The 18,578-nt window shown below is 33.6% G+C and overlaps 1 protein-coding gene across 1 annotated transcript in view; it reads right to left on the bottom strand.

Annotated features, from left to right (window-relative positions):
- Window positions 1-1,320: 1,320 nt before the first annotated feature.
- LOC149802227 (ER degradation-enhancing alpha-mannosidase-like protein 1) overlaps window positions 1,321-18,578 on the bottom strand; it is a 55,239-nt gene continuing 37,981 nt past the window's right edge. Inside the window, exons 11-12 of the mRNA XM_089956658.1 lie at window positions 14,311-14,538; window positions 1,321-10,317 (exon numbers count right to left, since the gene is read on the bottom strand). Of these exons, the coding sequence (XP_089812784.1) occupies window positions 10,219-10,317; window positions 14,311-14,538 (327 nt within the window). The 3' untranslated portion in view covers window positions 1,321-10,218. The remainder of the gene's footprint in view (window positions 10,318-14,310; window positions 14,539-18,578) is intronic.

Genomic DNA, 18,578 nt, shown 5'->3' on the forward strand with positions numbered 1-18,578 from the left:
ATAACCAATCAGCAAGTTAGAGGAATAAATTGGAATGTAAGACAGTAGTATGAATTTCCTGTCATGAATAATTCAATATCTCATCAGAGCTGTTTGTAAAAAAGCTGCAAGGAACTGTCAAATCCTTTCAGCAAGACTCTTAATGGTTCAGTTTGCAAAAGTTCTCTCCATCACTCTACGGTGATTCTGTGCAAACAGAAATTTGTGCTGAAGCAAATTATAATCCAATCTTTTTACATCATTTTTTTCAACTATCACTCCCTTATACTGTTCCTTTTAGATCTGGAAGGAAAATTATTTGTTGACAGCTAGATTCCAATAATTTTATACGTGAGATCCACTTATAAGCTTAGCATGAAAAAACATTAAAATTACCAATTAGGATGCTTGAACCTAACAATCCATTACCCTATTTATGTGATAGTAATTCCATGCCCAATTAGGAAACTTGAACCTAACAATACATTACCCTATTTATGTGATAGTAATTCCATGCCCAATTAGGAAGCTTGAACCTAACAATACATTACCTTATTTATGTGATAGTAATTCCATGCCCAATTAGGAAGCTTGAACCTAACAATACATTAACCTATTTATGTGATAGTAATTCCATGCCCAATTAGGAAGGTTGAACCTAACAATACATTACCCTATTTATGTGATAGTAACTCCATGCTTGATGATACCCTCCTCCACTTGTACTGAATTATGGCAGAGATCTACATTTGATGCATTTTGTTGTAGTCATGGATCTGAAGCAGATGGGTAATGATAAGCACAGGTTTTATACTGCATCTTTTAAATTTTCTGTTCTTAAAAATGGGAAGTGGGGAGTTAAATAGAGGGCATTAATGAGGAAATATACTGTAGCTCTCTGGTGTAAACTCCATGCCAATGTGACTTTCCATTCAGGAGAAGTAGCAAAATGATTTTCAAGATGACTGCATTGGCAACCATGTTGGATGTCAGATTGACACCATTTTCATTTAGGGCCAACAACACATCATAAGAAGAAATCATATGCTGATATGACCATCCATTTTTGGAGTTAGTAGCGACAACAAGATTTTCATGATGGTTGCTGTGCCAGCCATACCGGATGTCTCAGCATCATTATTTTCATTTAGGACCAGCTAGAGGGATGAATATGTATGTCAAGTTTCATGGTAATCTTCCATATAATTTAGCACGAGTAGCAATAACAAACCTGTACTAAAGGACGGGCATCAGATGATGGACAACAGGTCATCTCACAAGTTACTCTGGTCTATGACCAGTTGAGTAAAATGTTAACCTTGAGAATAATTTGCTACTGTGTAAAACGAATACTTTATTTCAACTGTATATACATTTGATATCAAGTCACTTTTTGTAAGCATGACCCAACTAGTTAGTACAGCAACAATCATGTCATGTTTGTGTATGGAACAGATAAAACATGGCTCTTCTCCACTACAGGCAACCAGAATGAAGCCTCGGGACTAGATCATTGATAGTCCAAGAACATCTAACAACACTCTCTAGACTGCAAGGTCAATCTGGATTTATTAAAGAGATAAACTGAAACAAACATAAACCTAACCCTACACATCTTAAGCTGAAAGGTAGAGGGCATGTTCTGAATATTTCATACAACTAAATAAACGAATATGTAATGAATTTATAGATTCACAAACCTTACATTACTTTATTCAGTTGACCAGAAAACTGTTCATATGACATTTACTTGCTCAACACTTTTCTTTGTTGAGAGGAGTTTGTGTTAGGTGATTGGTATGTGGAAAAACATCATCCATGCTGACAAATAATTTAATAAAGTTTCAGAAACCTATGCTTAGAGAACATAATTTATTTTCTTACACATCAGTGGTCAATTTTAATTGAGTCTGGAACTGTCTTAATCTTGAGTCTTATATAAATTGACATGTAGCAAAATTATTACGCCATGTTTATTATCTTTGTGTTTTTTTTCCCCCACCAATTTACTCGTACATGCATTCATAAAATTTCTGTTAATTCTAACAATACCTTATGGTACACATCTGGTATATTATGGTACACATTTGTAACATTATGGTACACATCTGGTACATTATGGTACACATCTGGAACATTATGTGGTTGAAAGTTAAGGACCCAAAATGTCATGTTACAGCAGATATCTTCTGTAGTTCTCAACCATTGGGGGTTCATCCCATTTGAGTCACAATTTTGATGATATTCAATCATGCATATTGTTAAATGACCATCTGAATTCCAAGAATTATGTTTTAAGAAGTATACAGTAATGTTTATTATATTCAAAAATGTGGATTGTTGGACAAAAGATAATAGAATTAACAAGTGGAAAAGTTAATATCACAACATAAATTTGCTGTACAACTCATAAATCCCTGACATAAATTATTGCTATATGACAGTCAACAAACATATAACAATGTAAATTTAAAAAATAGAGGTGAAACAAGAAAAACAGTTTAAACATAAGGACTTGGACTTAAGAAAAGATTATTTAAAGCTCTGTAAAATATATCAACTCCAAAAACTCAAACATAAAACAAAGAATTTTTTTTAACAATGCAAATTATATGCTGTATTTGCAGACCTTGCAATATTGAGGACCGTACTTCAATTAGCCAGGGTCAATTCTAAAACTAAAAATTATCAGGGGAAATTCAACTCTTTGTTTGAAAAAATGTGGGATATTCTATTCCTAGGGGAGATTTCTTAAGAAAACAAAAGTTGGGTTTGCAGGTACAATTTTTGCGCATTCACATTTTTTGTTACAACGCAGCTTCAGAAATAAGAGCAAGTTGTCTAAATTACAGGCCAAGTTATTATACAAAAAAAATAAAATCCCACTTTTAGGTCAGTGTCCTTGACCACTGACCTTTAGACACTGAAATCAGAGGCTTCTTTGTATTCTCAAAGGTAATATATTGCAAATTCACTACTTTTAATGGGATACAAATTTTTGTGGATTTTGTGGTTGCCACAAAACAAGAATTTAACCCTTTACTCCCCAGGTATGCTTTTCTATGCCTATACCTTTGCCGCCCGTCTACGCATAACTACACTTTTACCATTGTACCCCATCTACGCATTACACAGTATCTACTATGAATATGTTAAATTTTCCATTTAAATGTTAATTATTTGTGAAGTAACCAAACGCTGGTCAAAAAAATAAATCATCTCTACTAACATTTGATTTTAATGACATATTTCCTAACATTAGAACATATAAATCTAAATTTAACAGACAAATTATACATAGGTTTTTTCCCCACATCTGCATCCAAAATGACATCATTGGTCGATTGTATTACCTCAATTTGATGTAAATATTATGGCCTTTTCAACATACGTAAGTTACTCATAATTGTAATTTTTCCAAATATAATGCTGAAGTTTACTTTACTAGTATATATTCATAATGTCATCATGTTTTTATGTGGAAAATCACATTCTTAGAATGTGTGGCAAATACGGTGAGTCTTCTTCCATACACTGTGAAGTATAATGTAGCTTTAGCGTGTTTAAAACATGAAATCTGCCATAATTGCGAGGCATATAAAATAAAATAAAAAATTTAAGAATGTTTGTGTTGTTCCTTTCTTCCATTCATTTCAATATGCAAAGTTTCAATCAAATCGTATAACAAACGATACCAGAAGTGAAACTGTTTATTTACGAAAGGAATTCCCTGATCTCGATCTCGTCATGTTGATTACAGTGATTTGTCTGGAAGTGAAAATGGTTTTGCTGGATTCAGCTCCAACCAAATGCTAGATTTTATAAACAATGATGCCTTTAATAACGAAGGATCTGAAATTCTGTCATCAGATATTGACATTGAATGTCATCAGACTCGAGTGACACTGATGATGATCAGCCAAATTGGTTTGCAGACATGCAAGATATTGACAGAAGTCCATTTACTCAGCAGTCTGGACCATCACATGATTTGCAGGAAACAGCAACAGAACTTGACTATTTCCAATTATATTTTCCAGCTGGACTTTTTGAAAAGATTGTAAGTGAAACAAATAATCACCTAAATGATGACATCAATTTTCCTGTAAATCAACCTAACCATGACAAACTTCACAAAATACATCCAATACTGGATGAAGTTCTGGCAAACGCTGAGAAAACATACAAGCCTCGCCAACATCAGACCATTGATGAAGGTTTTTATACATTTCTACATTCATTACAAACAATGTATTTCTTTCCAATAATAAACTGCACAGCACACTCTCACATATAGAGATCATAAAAGAAATAGACATACATACCTGCATACATACATATTTTATTGTCTTTCATTTTTAATGTGATAATTTTAAAAAATATAAAAAAATAATAAAAAGTCCATAATATATTCATGTTAAATTCTATGCCCAATATAAACCACTCATGTGTGCATATCATATACACACAAAAACATACATTAGATATCCATAACCACACAACTACAATCTATCACATCTCCAATATAAATCTAAACATTAGACTCATGAATATATTGCATTCCATACCTTTTCATAATAATAAAAATAAAATTAAAATAAAAAAATAACTTTTCATTCACCGATCCTGTTTTAAGTTTTGATTAAAATTTCAAACTATACTTCATTAAATGATTTATCAAGAACATAATGCACTTTACAGGTATGATTGCATTCAAGGGAGGGCACAAGGCCAAGCAGTATCTTCCATCAAAGCCAATCAAGTGGGGCCTGAAAGTATGCATGTGCTGTGATAGTTTGTCTGGTTTCTGTCACCAGTTTGAGTTTTACCAGGGGAAGATACAGATGAAGTGAATGAGAGCATAAAGGGTCTTGGATATCGAGTTGTGCAAAAGCTTACTATGCCTTTGAGAGGAAAATTTTATCATGTATATTTTGATAACTTTTTTACATCCATTCGACTGGTATGAAGTTTATTGAGACATGGTATATATGCCTGTGGCACCATGAGAAAAACCATAAAGGCTTCCCAGAGGAATTTAAATATCCACCGTATATGGAACAAGAAGACCATTTAGTCAGACAGGATGGAAACTTGACAGCAACACTGTGGAAGGACAAGAAACCAGTGACAGTCCTATCCACAGCAGCAGATTCAACCATCACTGATATTGTTAACCAGAAACAGAAAGATGGGACAGTGTGACAGGCTAACTATCCAAAGGCCATCACAAATTAACAACAGTACTACCGAAAGTTTGACATATGTGACCAACTCAGGGCCAAATATCCAGTTGGACGATCATCAAAGAAATGGTGGCGATATATGTTTCATTTCATAATCAATGGTTTTATAACAACAGTGGAGAGTCATCCTGAGAGTCAGGAAAGAAAAAAATGATTCAGACAGATTTTCGAATTAATTTGGTGAAGCAACTCATAGGAAATTTCAAGTGCAGGAAGGTTGCCATGCATCAAAAATCTGTAGCTCCAGTGACACTGGACACTGGACAATATTGAGACACACAGACTGCAGACACTTAATAGGAAAAAATCCACCTGCAAATACTGTACCAAGCATGGAGACAAGAGACGTAAAGAACCAAATTTGGCTGTGTGATCCGCAACGTCCATCTATGCTGCATAGAATGTCACAGCCTGTTTCACCAAGGCATGTTCATGGTAAAGGAGTAACTGTGATGTGCTCAATACAATTGTAGATAGTTTTTTCTTATTGTCATCTTTGTTTGTTTTGTTAATGAACATGAAAGTCTGAGAACAAGTGATTTGCTAAATAGTACATATTTATATTTGAAATCAGCTCTTCAATGAAATGAAACATCATTAGGTAAGATCATTCTGTTTTCTCTCACATGTATAGGCCTACCAGCCAGGATATCTTAACCATATCACTGATAACAAATAACAAGAACTCACTATGAAATATTTGTAATACCCTTTAATAAGCCCATGTATGGAAAGCAGGCCAAGTGAATGAATAACTTTAAAAAATATTTTTCTGTGAAGGCCATTGAATTGTGCTTGAAAAATCTCTAATATTAGTCACACGTAAAGTACGAATAATTTCAAGCTCCAAAGATATAACATCAGAACTTTGATGCTTAATTTCATTGTTGCCTGAGTTTTTCATCGAAGATAAAATGAATCATTAAAGTCCATCCTTGTATGAAATAGAGTCCTATATTCAACTGAATCACACTATGGCCAAGAGTAAAATGGCACCACACATACCATGTGGGTGCATCTATTTTTAGAAACAGGGATTTTCTTAATATGATCACGTTATACTTATGTTTTTAAAACAATATTGATAATTATAGGTTTTAATAATTAGCATGTACTGGTAATATTATTCTGTACTTGTTAGATATGATTTTCTTGGCTGTTATGTTATTATCATTACAAAATGAGTGATATAAGAAAACAACAGTGACCGTAAATACCAAATTGATTTATCCAATGTCGCGATGCGTAATATATTTCGGAATATTATTTTTTTAAATAGTTAAATATATAATCTCATAATATTTATATCAGGATTCTTATGAATTTTATATATTCCCTAATGTACATTCCAAATGAATTACAATTACAGCCTGTCTAATGAACAGGTACTGCCTAGATACTGCGATGTCTGCCATTATTACGTTTCTGTCTCTTGTCAGGTTCACTTTTGTCTTACAACTGATGTTACAAAGAATATAACGCGAACATGGCAATGAAAAGTTTTAGTTAGATATTTACATATTGATGTTTCAAGTTTCAAAGCAACCATTGCTGTGATCAAAACAAAGCAACTTGTGCATCTTCAGTTGTTTTTATCATGAAATGATGACAAATAATAAATTACGGTAATCCGGCATTAATAACAAATGCCGACTTGTGGTGGAAATTATTAGGTTATCTGGAGGCTATTCCAGCAATGCGAGGATATAATTTTTTGAAGATGATATTACTTTACGGTTTAAGTGTTTTGTTTAATGGGGAGTAAGAGTATGACGTTGGGAACATCAAATGGGAGGCACACGTAAGAGGGTTAGATTTTTATATGGGAAGCAAAGGGCTTAATACACAAAGAACAGTGAATATGACCATACATTCTGGATGAATAGTGAAGACAAGATTGCCAGCATGGTGGCCATGTTGGATGTCAGATTGGTATAATCTTCATCAAAGCCCAATTAGACAGTCTTCGGGAGAAAACCCCTGTTGATAAGACTTTCCATTTAGGATGAGAAGTTATAAGATTTGCAAAACAGCTGCTATGGTTGCCATAGTGAATGTCAGATTCACACTATTTTCATTTGCGACCAAGTTGACATTATAAGAAGTCTTCTCATAAAAAACCATTTTGATAAGACTTTCCAATTAGGAGAAATAGCAACTGCAACATTTTTATCACTGGTAGATTACACTAACCAAAATGATGATATTTACTTGAAATGATTAGAAACTCAACTCGCCTCCCACTGACTCACTAGACTGACAGGAGAGTGATATTGTTTCCTATTGTGTATTTCCATTCTCCTGAAGCAGCAGAAACAAGACTTTCAACCACTGGTAATTATATTGGATGTTCGAGCAGCAGACATCCATTTAAGACCAACCAGACATCATATATGACTCTCTGTTCAGGAGCAGCAATAACAAGATTTTCAAGATGGCAGCCATGGTGGCCATACTAGACATCAGACTGGCACCATTTTCATTCAGGACCAATTAGATATCATAAGAAGTCTTTCTGTAAAAATCCCATGTTAATATGACAATTCATTCGGGATGAGTTGCAATAGCAAGATTTTCAACATGGTCCCGGTGGTAACCATATCGGATGTCTGAGTTACCTTGTTCAGAAGTAGCCATAAAAAGATTTTCAAGATGGTTGTCATGAGAACCATACTGGATGTAAAATCAGCATTGTTTTTATTTCAGACCAACTGGACATCATAAGAAGTCTTTTTGTAATAAGCTCATGTTGATACGACTTTCCATTCAGGAGGAGTATCAATGGCATGATTTTCAAGAGAGTCTAAGTTAAGGTAATCATGCATACTCAAGTGGCACTACTTTCATTTAGGATTCAACTAAAAAACAGGATGAATGTGTGTCTTAGGTTTCATGACAATTTTGTAAGTAATTTAGGGGGATAAGCAATAATAAACTTGTTATAGGCTGGACAGACAACAGATGATGAGCATCTGACAAGTTCTTATGGTCTATGCAGTTCTAATCTAATTTCATAGCCCAAAGTGCAACAATACTGAAATGACAGCATACCAAAGCTGTTTGTAAGGTAGCAAAAGCCACTAATTCTCATAAAGTGCATGAAAGCAAATGCCTAACATTGCACTTATACAGAAGGAATATTAACAAATAGTCCATGGAACCTGGTGTCTCACCTTCATCCATGTAATATTGTAACCACCCAAACACTTGAGAACTTTACTAGAACAGACACAACCATTGCTGCCACTGCAAAGGCTGCTGGAAAAGTGATACCTAGGTCTCTAAATCAGTAACAATTATTATGATGACAGTAAAACCGGACTTAACAGTCCAATTTATTTTATTCTCAACAAAAATTATAAGATTTACTCACATAATGATTTATCTAATTTTAAAAATGCTACATGGAAAGAGGCAGAAAAATTGAGCAATTAGTCATCTGGAAAAACAATAATGCACAATGTTTAAGAATAATCCCTTGAAAAGACATAGCTATTTCAGCTAATAAATAGCCATTTTCAGTGCTTGCATTTTTAAATAAACTCCATGTGTGCTAAAATTGGCTTGTTTACACAGACTACTCTGGCAATCTAATGTTACAGCATGCAAGCATTGGTTGCACACTCCTGATGGTACAGTTATTGTTGGTGACATTCACCTCCAAAACGAGGTATTTACTGTGCAAGATAAAGATTTTTTTTTTTTTCATTCATTACATATGAAGTCTAAATGTGTTCAGAATAAATTTATGGTAAAGCATATTTGCAAACATTAGTGACAAGAGCAAAAGAGAGAAATATAAAAATAGCTGTTTACTTTATAATAATAAATTATTACAAATATATTTTTTCTTAATGATTGTACACATACATTGTTAAACACAAATTTTTCTGGGTATTTACAAGCAACTTATAGAATATATAAAGTAATTCAGTTTACTGATTTTCATGCACTTTAAACACATTATTAGCAGTAGTATATTTTTGCACATTCAAAAATGTAGATGTCACAGACTGAAATGACATTTATGGGGTTCATTTTTTGTGCTTTTAGCATAAATATGGTGATGTCACAGACCAAAATGGCATTTAGGGCAAAGGAATTTTGACACTGGAGACTGAAATTCATGGTGTACCAATCATAAAATCCATGAGAATTGATAGCCCAGAATTCACAGTACCATATAAACTCAATTATACGTTCAGTGCAACCGCAGACTGCACAGACCCAGATCTGCCATCGCATAATGTGCCATCATTTCTGGGCATGTGCAGTTTGTTAAGATTAATCAACAGAATGAAGAACACAAACCCTGATCTGCAAGTGCATTATGTTACAGCAGATCAGGATCTTTGTTGTTTGCAGTTTGCCTTGACTTATAAGTGAGTACATACAGTATTCTAATTACTATGGCAAAGTAAGCCCTTCTTTAAACAACAGAAACTAAACTTTATCAAAATATTTGGCCAGAATGTTCCAAGTAAAACTTCGTAAATTTTCTACAAGATTCAATTTTTTTTGACTGAACGAAGTAACACAGGCAATGAGGGGCTGTATGATTGGAAGCTGAGCCCCAATTAATTGGAAATTATTTGTATTAAAAAAAAAGGCACACTTGGTCAATTTACAATATTTACCCATTTATAATGTACACACAATTTGCAATAAGCACTGATACAGACCATCTGTCCCATCAGTGACCCAAATCTTTGCTGTTTATGATATTTATAAATTTAAGTATAAACCCTGATCTGGAAGTTTATTATATGATGGCAGATCCAAGTCCACACTTTTTGCAATCGGGCAATCATTATACATGGGTAATTATGATGCAACTATGTGAATAAGACACCTGTCAGCAGGAAACTGAACCTTCATTCATAAACAACCATGTCAATCTTCTTACCAAAATATAGAGATTTCACTTTTCTTAAATGCCTTATTATGAATTCATCTTACATACAACAAAGTCACATTTAGATCTATACTTGAACTAGACAATGTCTGACAGGCCTATAGCACCTTCAAGCTGCCGAAGATATCTACTTTTCATAGGAAGGAAATATCTCCTTTCTTCGGGAATGCTACCACACTGAAAAACAAAAATACATAAATATTTTAGAATCTAAAATAAATTTGATCTGGGACACTAAATTATTTTTTAAAAGATTATTCATCCATTTCTACTTTCAGAGCCCTTGATTACTTGTCATGGCTGAAAACAGATTTAGAAAGTGGTGCATTTGATTTGCATAAAGATAACATTCTCCAAACAAATGCAGAATCATGTTTAAACAAAATCATTTCACTTCTTAAAAGATGTGTAAATGTTTAAAATTATTTCATAGATACATACATATCAACCCCTGGTGAGGAAAAAGTGTAATCCAAGTGGACAAAAAGGGTAATCCGAGCAGAAAAAGAGTAATCCACATATAACATGATAAAAATTCAATGAGCATATGTACAAAATGATTTATTTATCCCTTTGGACTTTTAACATCAATTACTGCTTCAAGTTTTCATATATAACAATTTGAGCTTTAAAAAGCAACAGACTCTCATATTGCATTTCAAAACACTTTGTACCAGCTGAGACTATAAATGTTTTGCACACCAGTAGAGCACTAAGAGCTGGGTTACAGAACCTGGATCTGAGTTCAGTTTTTTTTTTACTTTTGTTAACAATGCTGAACAATCTCTCACATTCAGCATTAGAATGGTAAAGAACCAATATTCCTTTCATAACCTGACAAAGAAGAGAAAATTTATATCTTCCAGTTATTGGGTCTTTTAGCTGGAAAATAAGATAAAAAAAACTCTGTCCCCATGAAGTACATTGTCAAGGAGAGTACCAACTTGATACTTCAAGAGTTCTCCTTCTAATTTATCAGCAGCCATTCCTGCAGCATCATGCATCATATGACTGAGACAACCTGATATGAACATAGATGGAGACATTTTTCAAAATACAGTATGCAACTCCTTTATGAAATCCAGTCATCTCTGATGCAGCATCAGCTGAAAGCCCCGTACAGTTCTGCCAACTTATATTTATTCAAAGCATTATGAAGCAAATAAAAAAAATTTTCAAGTGGAATCTACTGTTAATTCTGGTAATGAAAGAAAAGCACTCTGATTTTGCCCTTTTCGTTGTCAAAGTCTCTTATACAGAGTGGGTACAACTTTTTGTCGTTATAATCAGTACTCTTTTATCTTGCACTACTAAACGGCCCAATTTTCATAACTTCTGCAATTTTAAATGAAGTATATTCTGCTAAACACCTAACAATATTAGATGATTTTATTCTTACACATGCATATTTCTGCAACTTTGGAATCAGGAAACATCCGTTTGAACAAATGACCAATGTAGTCTTCTATCACTAGGGGTAGTCCGTGTTCTTTTAAGAACTCAGTACAAAATGCCTCTGCATTTATAAAAATCATGTCCACAATTTAGTTGTGCTGTAAAAAAAGAAGTTACCTTAGTACTGGAGTTAGTAAAACGAAGTAAATCAAGGTTTCTTTGTTTTACCACCTGACCAATATTAAAATCATATCCACACAGCCTGCAAGGTGTGTGAAGCTGCCACAGAATGGAACGGTGTAATATGTTGTTCATGTATTCATCTCTGAATTAATTTTTCAACTTTTCTAATCCATGTGTGAAATTATTTGAAAAATATTTTTGCTCTAACACAGGCATCAACTAGAATAAATCCCACTTGACTTTTAGTGCCAAATACCTACAGACTGGTTCTTTATCAGTTCTGCAAGCAAAGATTACAAGTTAGAAAACCAGTCTGTTCTCTCCTAACTAAGTCATACAGCTGCTATAAAAGAAACTGAGGCCAAAAGTTTGAAAGTAGAATCAGCCTATTTCATGGAAATAGGGCAATTGCTATAAATAGAACATAATACTGTTAGGAAAATGCATGTAAGTCAACGGACTAGGGTACTCTTATGTCGTAGTTACACAGAAGCCATCCTTTCAAGAATACGGTCTGTGGGATTAATGGGATGTTAACAAGGATGAGAAAACAAATTATTAATTTTTTTTGGAGGGGGATAAACCGAAAACGCGTAGTCTGAATACATTCATGCGTAAGGTGTAATTTAGTGAAAAAAAGTGTAACGATTACCCCAAAAGCGTAGTGGCTGGCATGTATGTAGATACGATAACCCATCTTATGATGAAGTAACACTTTATATACTTTTATATGAATTTAAATTTAACAAAACATTTCTTTGCACAAGGCAAAAACCTGAATGCTGAAATTTTAGGGTAAAGAAAACTACTGGCAAAATTTTATCGTTACAGAGCTGACCTGGCCATAAATGCATATGATGAATTTAACTCCAACTCTAAGCCATATAAATACTGAATAAACTGGACTTAATCCAACTCTAAGCCACATAAATAAATGCACAGAATGAACTTAATCCAACTCTAAGCCATATAAATAATCGCAAGAATGAACTTAACTCCAAACTCTAAGCTATAAAAATAATGAATAAACTGGACTTAATCCAACTCTAAGTCACATAAATAAATGCACAGAATGAACTTAATCCAACTCTAAGCCATATAATTAATGAATAAACTGGACTTAATCCAACTCAAAGCCATATAAATAAATGCATAGAATGAACTTAATCCAACTCTAAGCCATATAATTAATGAATAAACTGGACTTAATCCAACTCAAAGCCATATAAATAAATGCATAGAATGAACTTAATCCAACTCTAAGCCATATAATTAATGAATAAACTGGACTTAATCCAACTCAAAGCCATATAAATGAATGCATAGAATGAACTTAATCCAACTCTAAGCCATATAAATAAATGCAAGAATGAACTTAACTCCAAACTCTAAGCCATATAATTAATGAATAAACTGGACTTAATCCAAATCAAAGCCATATAAATGAATGCATAGAATGAACTTAATCCAACTCTAAGCCATATAATTACTGAATAAACTGGACTTAATCCAACTCAAAGCCATATAAATAAATGCACAGAATGAACTTAATCCAACTCTAAGCCATATAAATAAATGCAAGAATGAACTTAACTCCAAACTCTAAGCCATATAATTAATGAATAAACTGGACTTAATCCAACTCAAAGCCATATAAATAAATGCATAGAATGAACTTAATCCAACTCAAAGCCATATAATTAAATGCAGCCAATTATGTTAAATTTAAGAATGGGAAAAACAGGAAAATAACCTTCTTAGCAATATACAGTTGTGGTCTCACCGTTTTTTCCATTGTTCTTGAATAATTGAGTGTACTAAGTATATAAAATATTTTCGACTTTTATTCGCAATTTAACCATGTAAGTTAATTTAACATACTTTCATAAATATTTGTATGAAACAAGAAATGTACCCACGTCACAAAAGATACCCCTTAAAATGATGTGGTGCAAATGTTCAAGTCAAACAAGGACTATAACTTTATAAAAACTTGAATTACTGGTACTTTCCTCTATGTGAACCAGTAGGGTGATGCAACAGAAATTTTATTTATTTTATTTATCATGTACAATGCTTGTTCAGCCATGTGACAGCACCATTATCAGCAAGGTGCAGAGCCTGCAGTCCACTGGGGAACTTTGTCAGTGGACAGCTGTTCACAGTGTGTGACATGGTCTTTAGAGCAACAGGAAGAGTCAGTGGCCTGGCCCCATCATACAAAGTTGACTGTACAAAGACCCTGTCCTGTCTGACAGCAGTTCATTGTGATCCACAGATGATGTTGAAGGTTGAGGCCAGGAGGGCACACAGATGGCTCAGCTATGAGGGAGTGGTTTAAAACATCTACTGAATACCACTTGACAGTCCATGCCGAAATAGCTGTCATATCCTCTGGCAATGAACTTAACTAGATTGGACATCTCGAAGTCAAGCAGATATCACCTGACTGGCTCAGTTTCATCAAGTTCATCATTTTGCTTTCCTTGATAAATACACTATGGATGAAGCTTTAAAAGCAACACCTAGCGAGCTGCGGATTTGATACACTGGACTGATGACAATCATATAATGCTGAATGAAAAAACTTACATTTAAAAAAGTTGCATTATGCCTTGCATCTACAACAGTAGGTGTCTTTTTCTCTTCAATGGCTTTTTTCTTTTGTGTTTTCTTCTCCTTTTTTGACACTCTTTCATCCTCTTTATCTTTCTCCCATAGCTTGTGTCGGAATCTCTTGCTAATGGGTAACAGGTGTCCCTCTGTATTGAAGATATAATTGGCTAACTTCTTGTTTACATGATTCTCTTTGTCAAACAGCTGAAAAAAATAGATGTTTATGTTAATCAAATGTAAAAATAAATGTGATACTTTTAGCCAAACAATGAATAATATATATATATATATATATATATAGGATAATGCATCGGTACATGTTAGGTATGAAATTTATAATTTGAGTTTACATTGCATGCCACAAGCTCCTTGCATTAAGTGATACATTCTTATAGTAATATTGAACCAATTCAGTGCTCAAAGAATTTAATTTAAAAAAAAACACATGCCTAGGGATGGTGACTTTAAAGAAAAAACATTACAAGCCTAAACTCAAGTTCCACATGCCCTGACTTGAGTTCCAGGTGCCCACTGGGCCCTATTTTCTCACTATTATTTGTTACACAATGTTGCAATGGCTGCACTTTAAATATGAAAAGAAATAAACAAAATCATATTAAACTAACTTGGGTGTTTATTCAGATCTCAAAATATTTTATGTGAAGCTATGTTTTCCTGATGTCAACCACTGTGAATGGCACTATCAAGGGTCTCCTTATTCCCTGGATTAGCAGTGTTGATGTTCATTGGTCTCTGAAGCACATCTTGCTTTATAGCATCTCTTTACACCTGTGATGTTGTTCATAGGTGTTTATAGTTTACAAACTTTGCTTTGTACACAACATTTACAGCTTTCGATAGAAGTATGGTAAGTAGATGATCTCCATAAAGGCAAGGTGCAATATGGGGTATAAATATGAATAATTTACTAGTCTTTCCTCAATTTGAGAATAAATTTAACATTGTATGAACATAATCTAAGTTTTCTCAGGCAAATTAGATTTTATTTCAAACAAGCCTGATGGGCATTACACTTATAGTATGGGAGAGGTCCAATCTGAAATTAGAGGGGCCTTGGGCATCTGGCTATCAGATTTTCTGAGCATTGCCATTCAATAAATATCATGTCTGATTAAGTGATGAGATTGTAAGACTTTATAACTACAAGGAATCCATAAAACTGTGTAATCAACTTAAGTTACATTGCTAAATGATATTTGATGCAATTAATGTCAAAGTGTCTTGCATAAATTTTACAATGTGATATTACAGTATTAACAGCTGTTCATATTAAATTATAAAGGAAAAGAATTCACATAATATTGAATAGTTTTTACAAATAAAAGATAACTTCAACTTAAACTCATGTATGTATGTATGTATGTATGTATGTATGTATGTATGTATGTATGTATGTAGGCAACTGTGCACATCAACACAATAGTGGCTTTACAGTGCAAACTAAAAATCACATTTAAATATTAGGAAGATAAACCCTTTCAAAAATAAAAGTGAACATTAAGTGCAACAAGATAGGATATCAAAATTAAGAAAAAGAATAAATAAAAGATAAAGGTAATGAATGTAAACTTCTTAAAACAAATAGTCAAAACATGTGATATAAATAGTTCTTTAATGCAAGGTGAAGCTGTAAAGACCATTTTCATGACAAGATCACTCACTTCTGACCTTCAAGTGCAAAGACAGATTGTCAGGTTTTGATGAAACCACAAATTCACTAAAAAAATTATTTTGTTCCCCACTCCCAAAGTTTTAATTTGTCTTATGCAAGTGAATCAAGACTTAGAAAAATGTATATTCATCTAAAATTTGCTTCCTTCCTTCAACTTGTTTTTAAATGGTCTGTCCCAACTTTCCGAGCATCTGAAATGCAAAAGTCATTTGAAACTGCAATCAAACAAAGCTGAAATGTATCACTACTTGCCAATATTTCAACAAGGGTATGGAAAAGGTATATTTTGTGCTAAGTCAGCTTAATTAAAATAGAAAGGTTGTTAACACTGTACTGAGTAAGTAAAATGCAGGATTGCAAAGCCAACTGCCAAGTTTGCCATCAAGGTTTCCTCAAGCAAATCCAGATATGGTATATGGTTCATAAAATTTTAAAAAATAAAATACTTTTCATAGATAATAAGTGTTCAGCTGATAAATACCCCCTTAAAAACCAAAATGTGCATGCAGCAGAAAGAATAAGTTTTGCTATAATTCAAGATATAACCAGTTAAATCTGTTCAAAGCAAAATTATGTGGAAAACTTGTGGAACTAATATTTTTATTAAATTTTTTTTGTGTTCAGGCACTACACCCACTGCCATGGAAGAAACATTTCACAGAGATACATACCGTATATACTCGCGTATAAGCCAAAAAATTTAGGAAAAAAATAAGGCCTGGAAGAAGGGGGGGTCGGCTTATCTGCAGGCGAAGGTCCACGTTAAACTTTTAACGCTTTTTTCCCTCGATTTCCAGTATTTATTGTTTCTGTCGATCGCCGAAGATGAGATCACATGCCTAATGATGCCACATGGCTCATAAGATTTGTACTGTCGTGAAGTGAAACAAATATTTTTTTTTCTAACTTAAGTGGCAGGATAATGAATGAAAAACATGTTTTAACGTACTTGACGTCTATTTGACAGATGTCCATCCACCAGAAAATGCAGCCATACATGTTATTTGAGCCACGGTGGTACGTGTATTTTCCAAAAGAACCGCCATATTAGTAATCTCCAGTCAAGTATTTAACCCTCAGCTAATCAGTAATCATTAAACTCTACAGTATCATACAAATGCACGCTAGCTTATTTCAGTGTAAATATGAAAAGAATCTATGTAAAAAAATAAAAGAATTACGATACTGAAGGTATATACGACAAAAATTTTGATCGAAAGTAGAAATACATGTATGATAGTCTTAAAGGAACAATAGCGAGAGGGTCCATAGGGGTTAGTTGCGCGCATGCTTAGGAAGGGTAAATAACAGGGCAATATACGAGTCAGCGTGAATAATTTAAAACAATATGATTTGTGGGATTTCTTTGACAGGTGTTTTAGAAGTAATTGGCAGCCACAGTTTATATACTACTGTTGTTTAGTTGTTTGTAAAGCAAAGTGGTTTGTTAGCAGTAGAGTGTTGTACAATAGCTACCATATGCTTAATCTGTGGTAAATGCCTCGAGGATAATAGGTTTGTTTTGTTGCACAATGCCAATGACTTTACTAATACATGCCGACTCTCAGATGTATTGTTTAATGAGATATGGTAGTGGACATGGTTTCTGCTCAAAGTTATAAACTGTCACAATACTTGAATAATGTCCACGCTGAAACCAATCATATTTTGATCAATTGAATTACACTACCGGTAGTTTAAAAAAACACACAAATAAACAACAATGATAAATAATTATCAAATACAAATTGATAACCAATCACACATGGAAATAATTACAGGATAAGGTATATAAATAGTATGCTACCACTATAAGAAATTATTTCAGTTTAATCTCTCTAGAAGTTTATATTCAATTCAATCAGATAAAATGAATAGTGTTAGAAGTAAAAGAAAGCACACAAGACCGATGAAGTAAAAAAGGCCGCAAAGAAAATGAAAACAACACTGGCTGTGATACCAGGAGGTTTAACGTCAGTGTTACAACCTCTTGATGTCTGCCTTAACAAACCTTTTAAGGACAAGTTACGAAAGATGTGGGCAGAATGGGTTTGTTCAGGGGCTGTGAAAATGACAAAAGGAAGGAATTTAATGAGACCGGACATCGATTTGGTTGCCAAGTGGGTAAAAGAAGCGTGGAACTCAATTCCATCGGAAATCATTCAGGAAGTGCTGTATCAGCAATGCCATGGATGGAACAGAGGATGATGCTATATTTCAATCCGACAATGACGAGGAGAGCGAGAAGGAGAACTACACACTATCGGATGACCATGATGACAGTGACAACGTATATGATGAAAGCACGCCCGTAACAGAAGCCGAGTTTTATGAACTGTTTGGCGAGTCTGATACAGAGCCAGATTTTGAAGGATTCTAAAAGTGATAGAACTTTTATAATTCATGATTTTTGAATGAGGATTAATTAAATTTCCATGACTTAACACTTTAGAATTGTTTTTATTTCAACATATAAATTAGCTTTCTTACTTTCATTTTATCTAATAATGTGATTTGCCTAAATAAATGTATTCAGAACTCACTTTGTGCA

Source organism: Sinohyriopsis cumingii, chromosome 4 (assembly GCF_028554795.1).
Source record: "Sinohyriopsis cumingii isolate HCF-2022 chromosome 4, ASM2855479v2, whole genome shotgun sequence".
NCBI lineage: Eukaryota > Metazoa > Mollusca > Bivalvia > Unionida > Unionidae > Sinohyriopsis > Sinohyriopsis cumingii.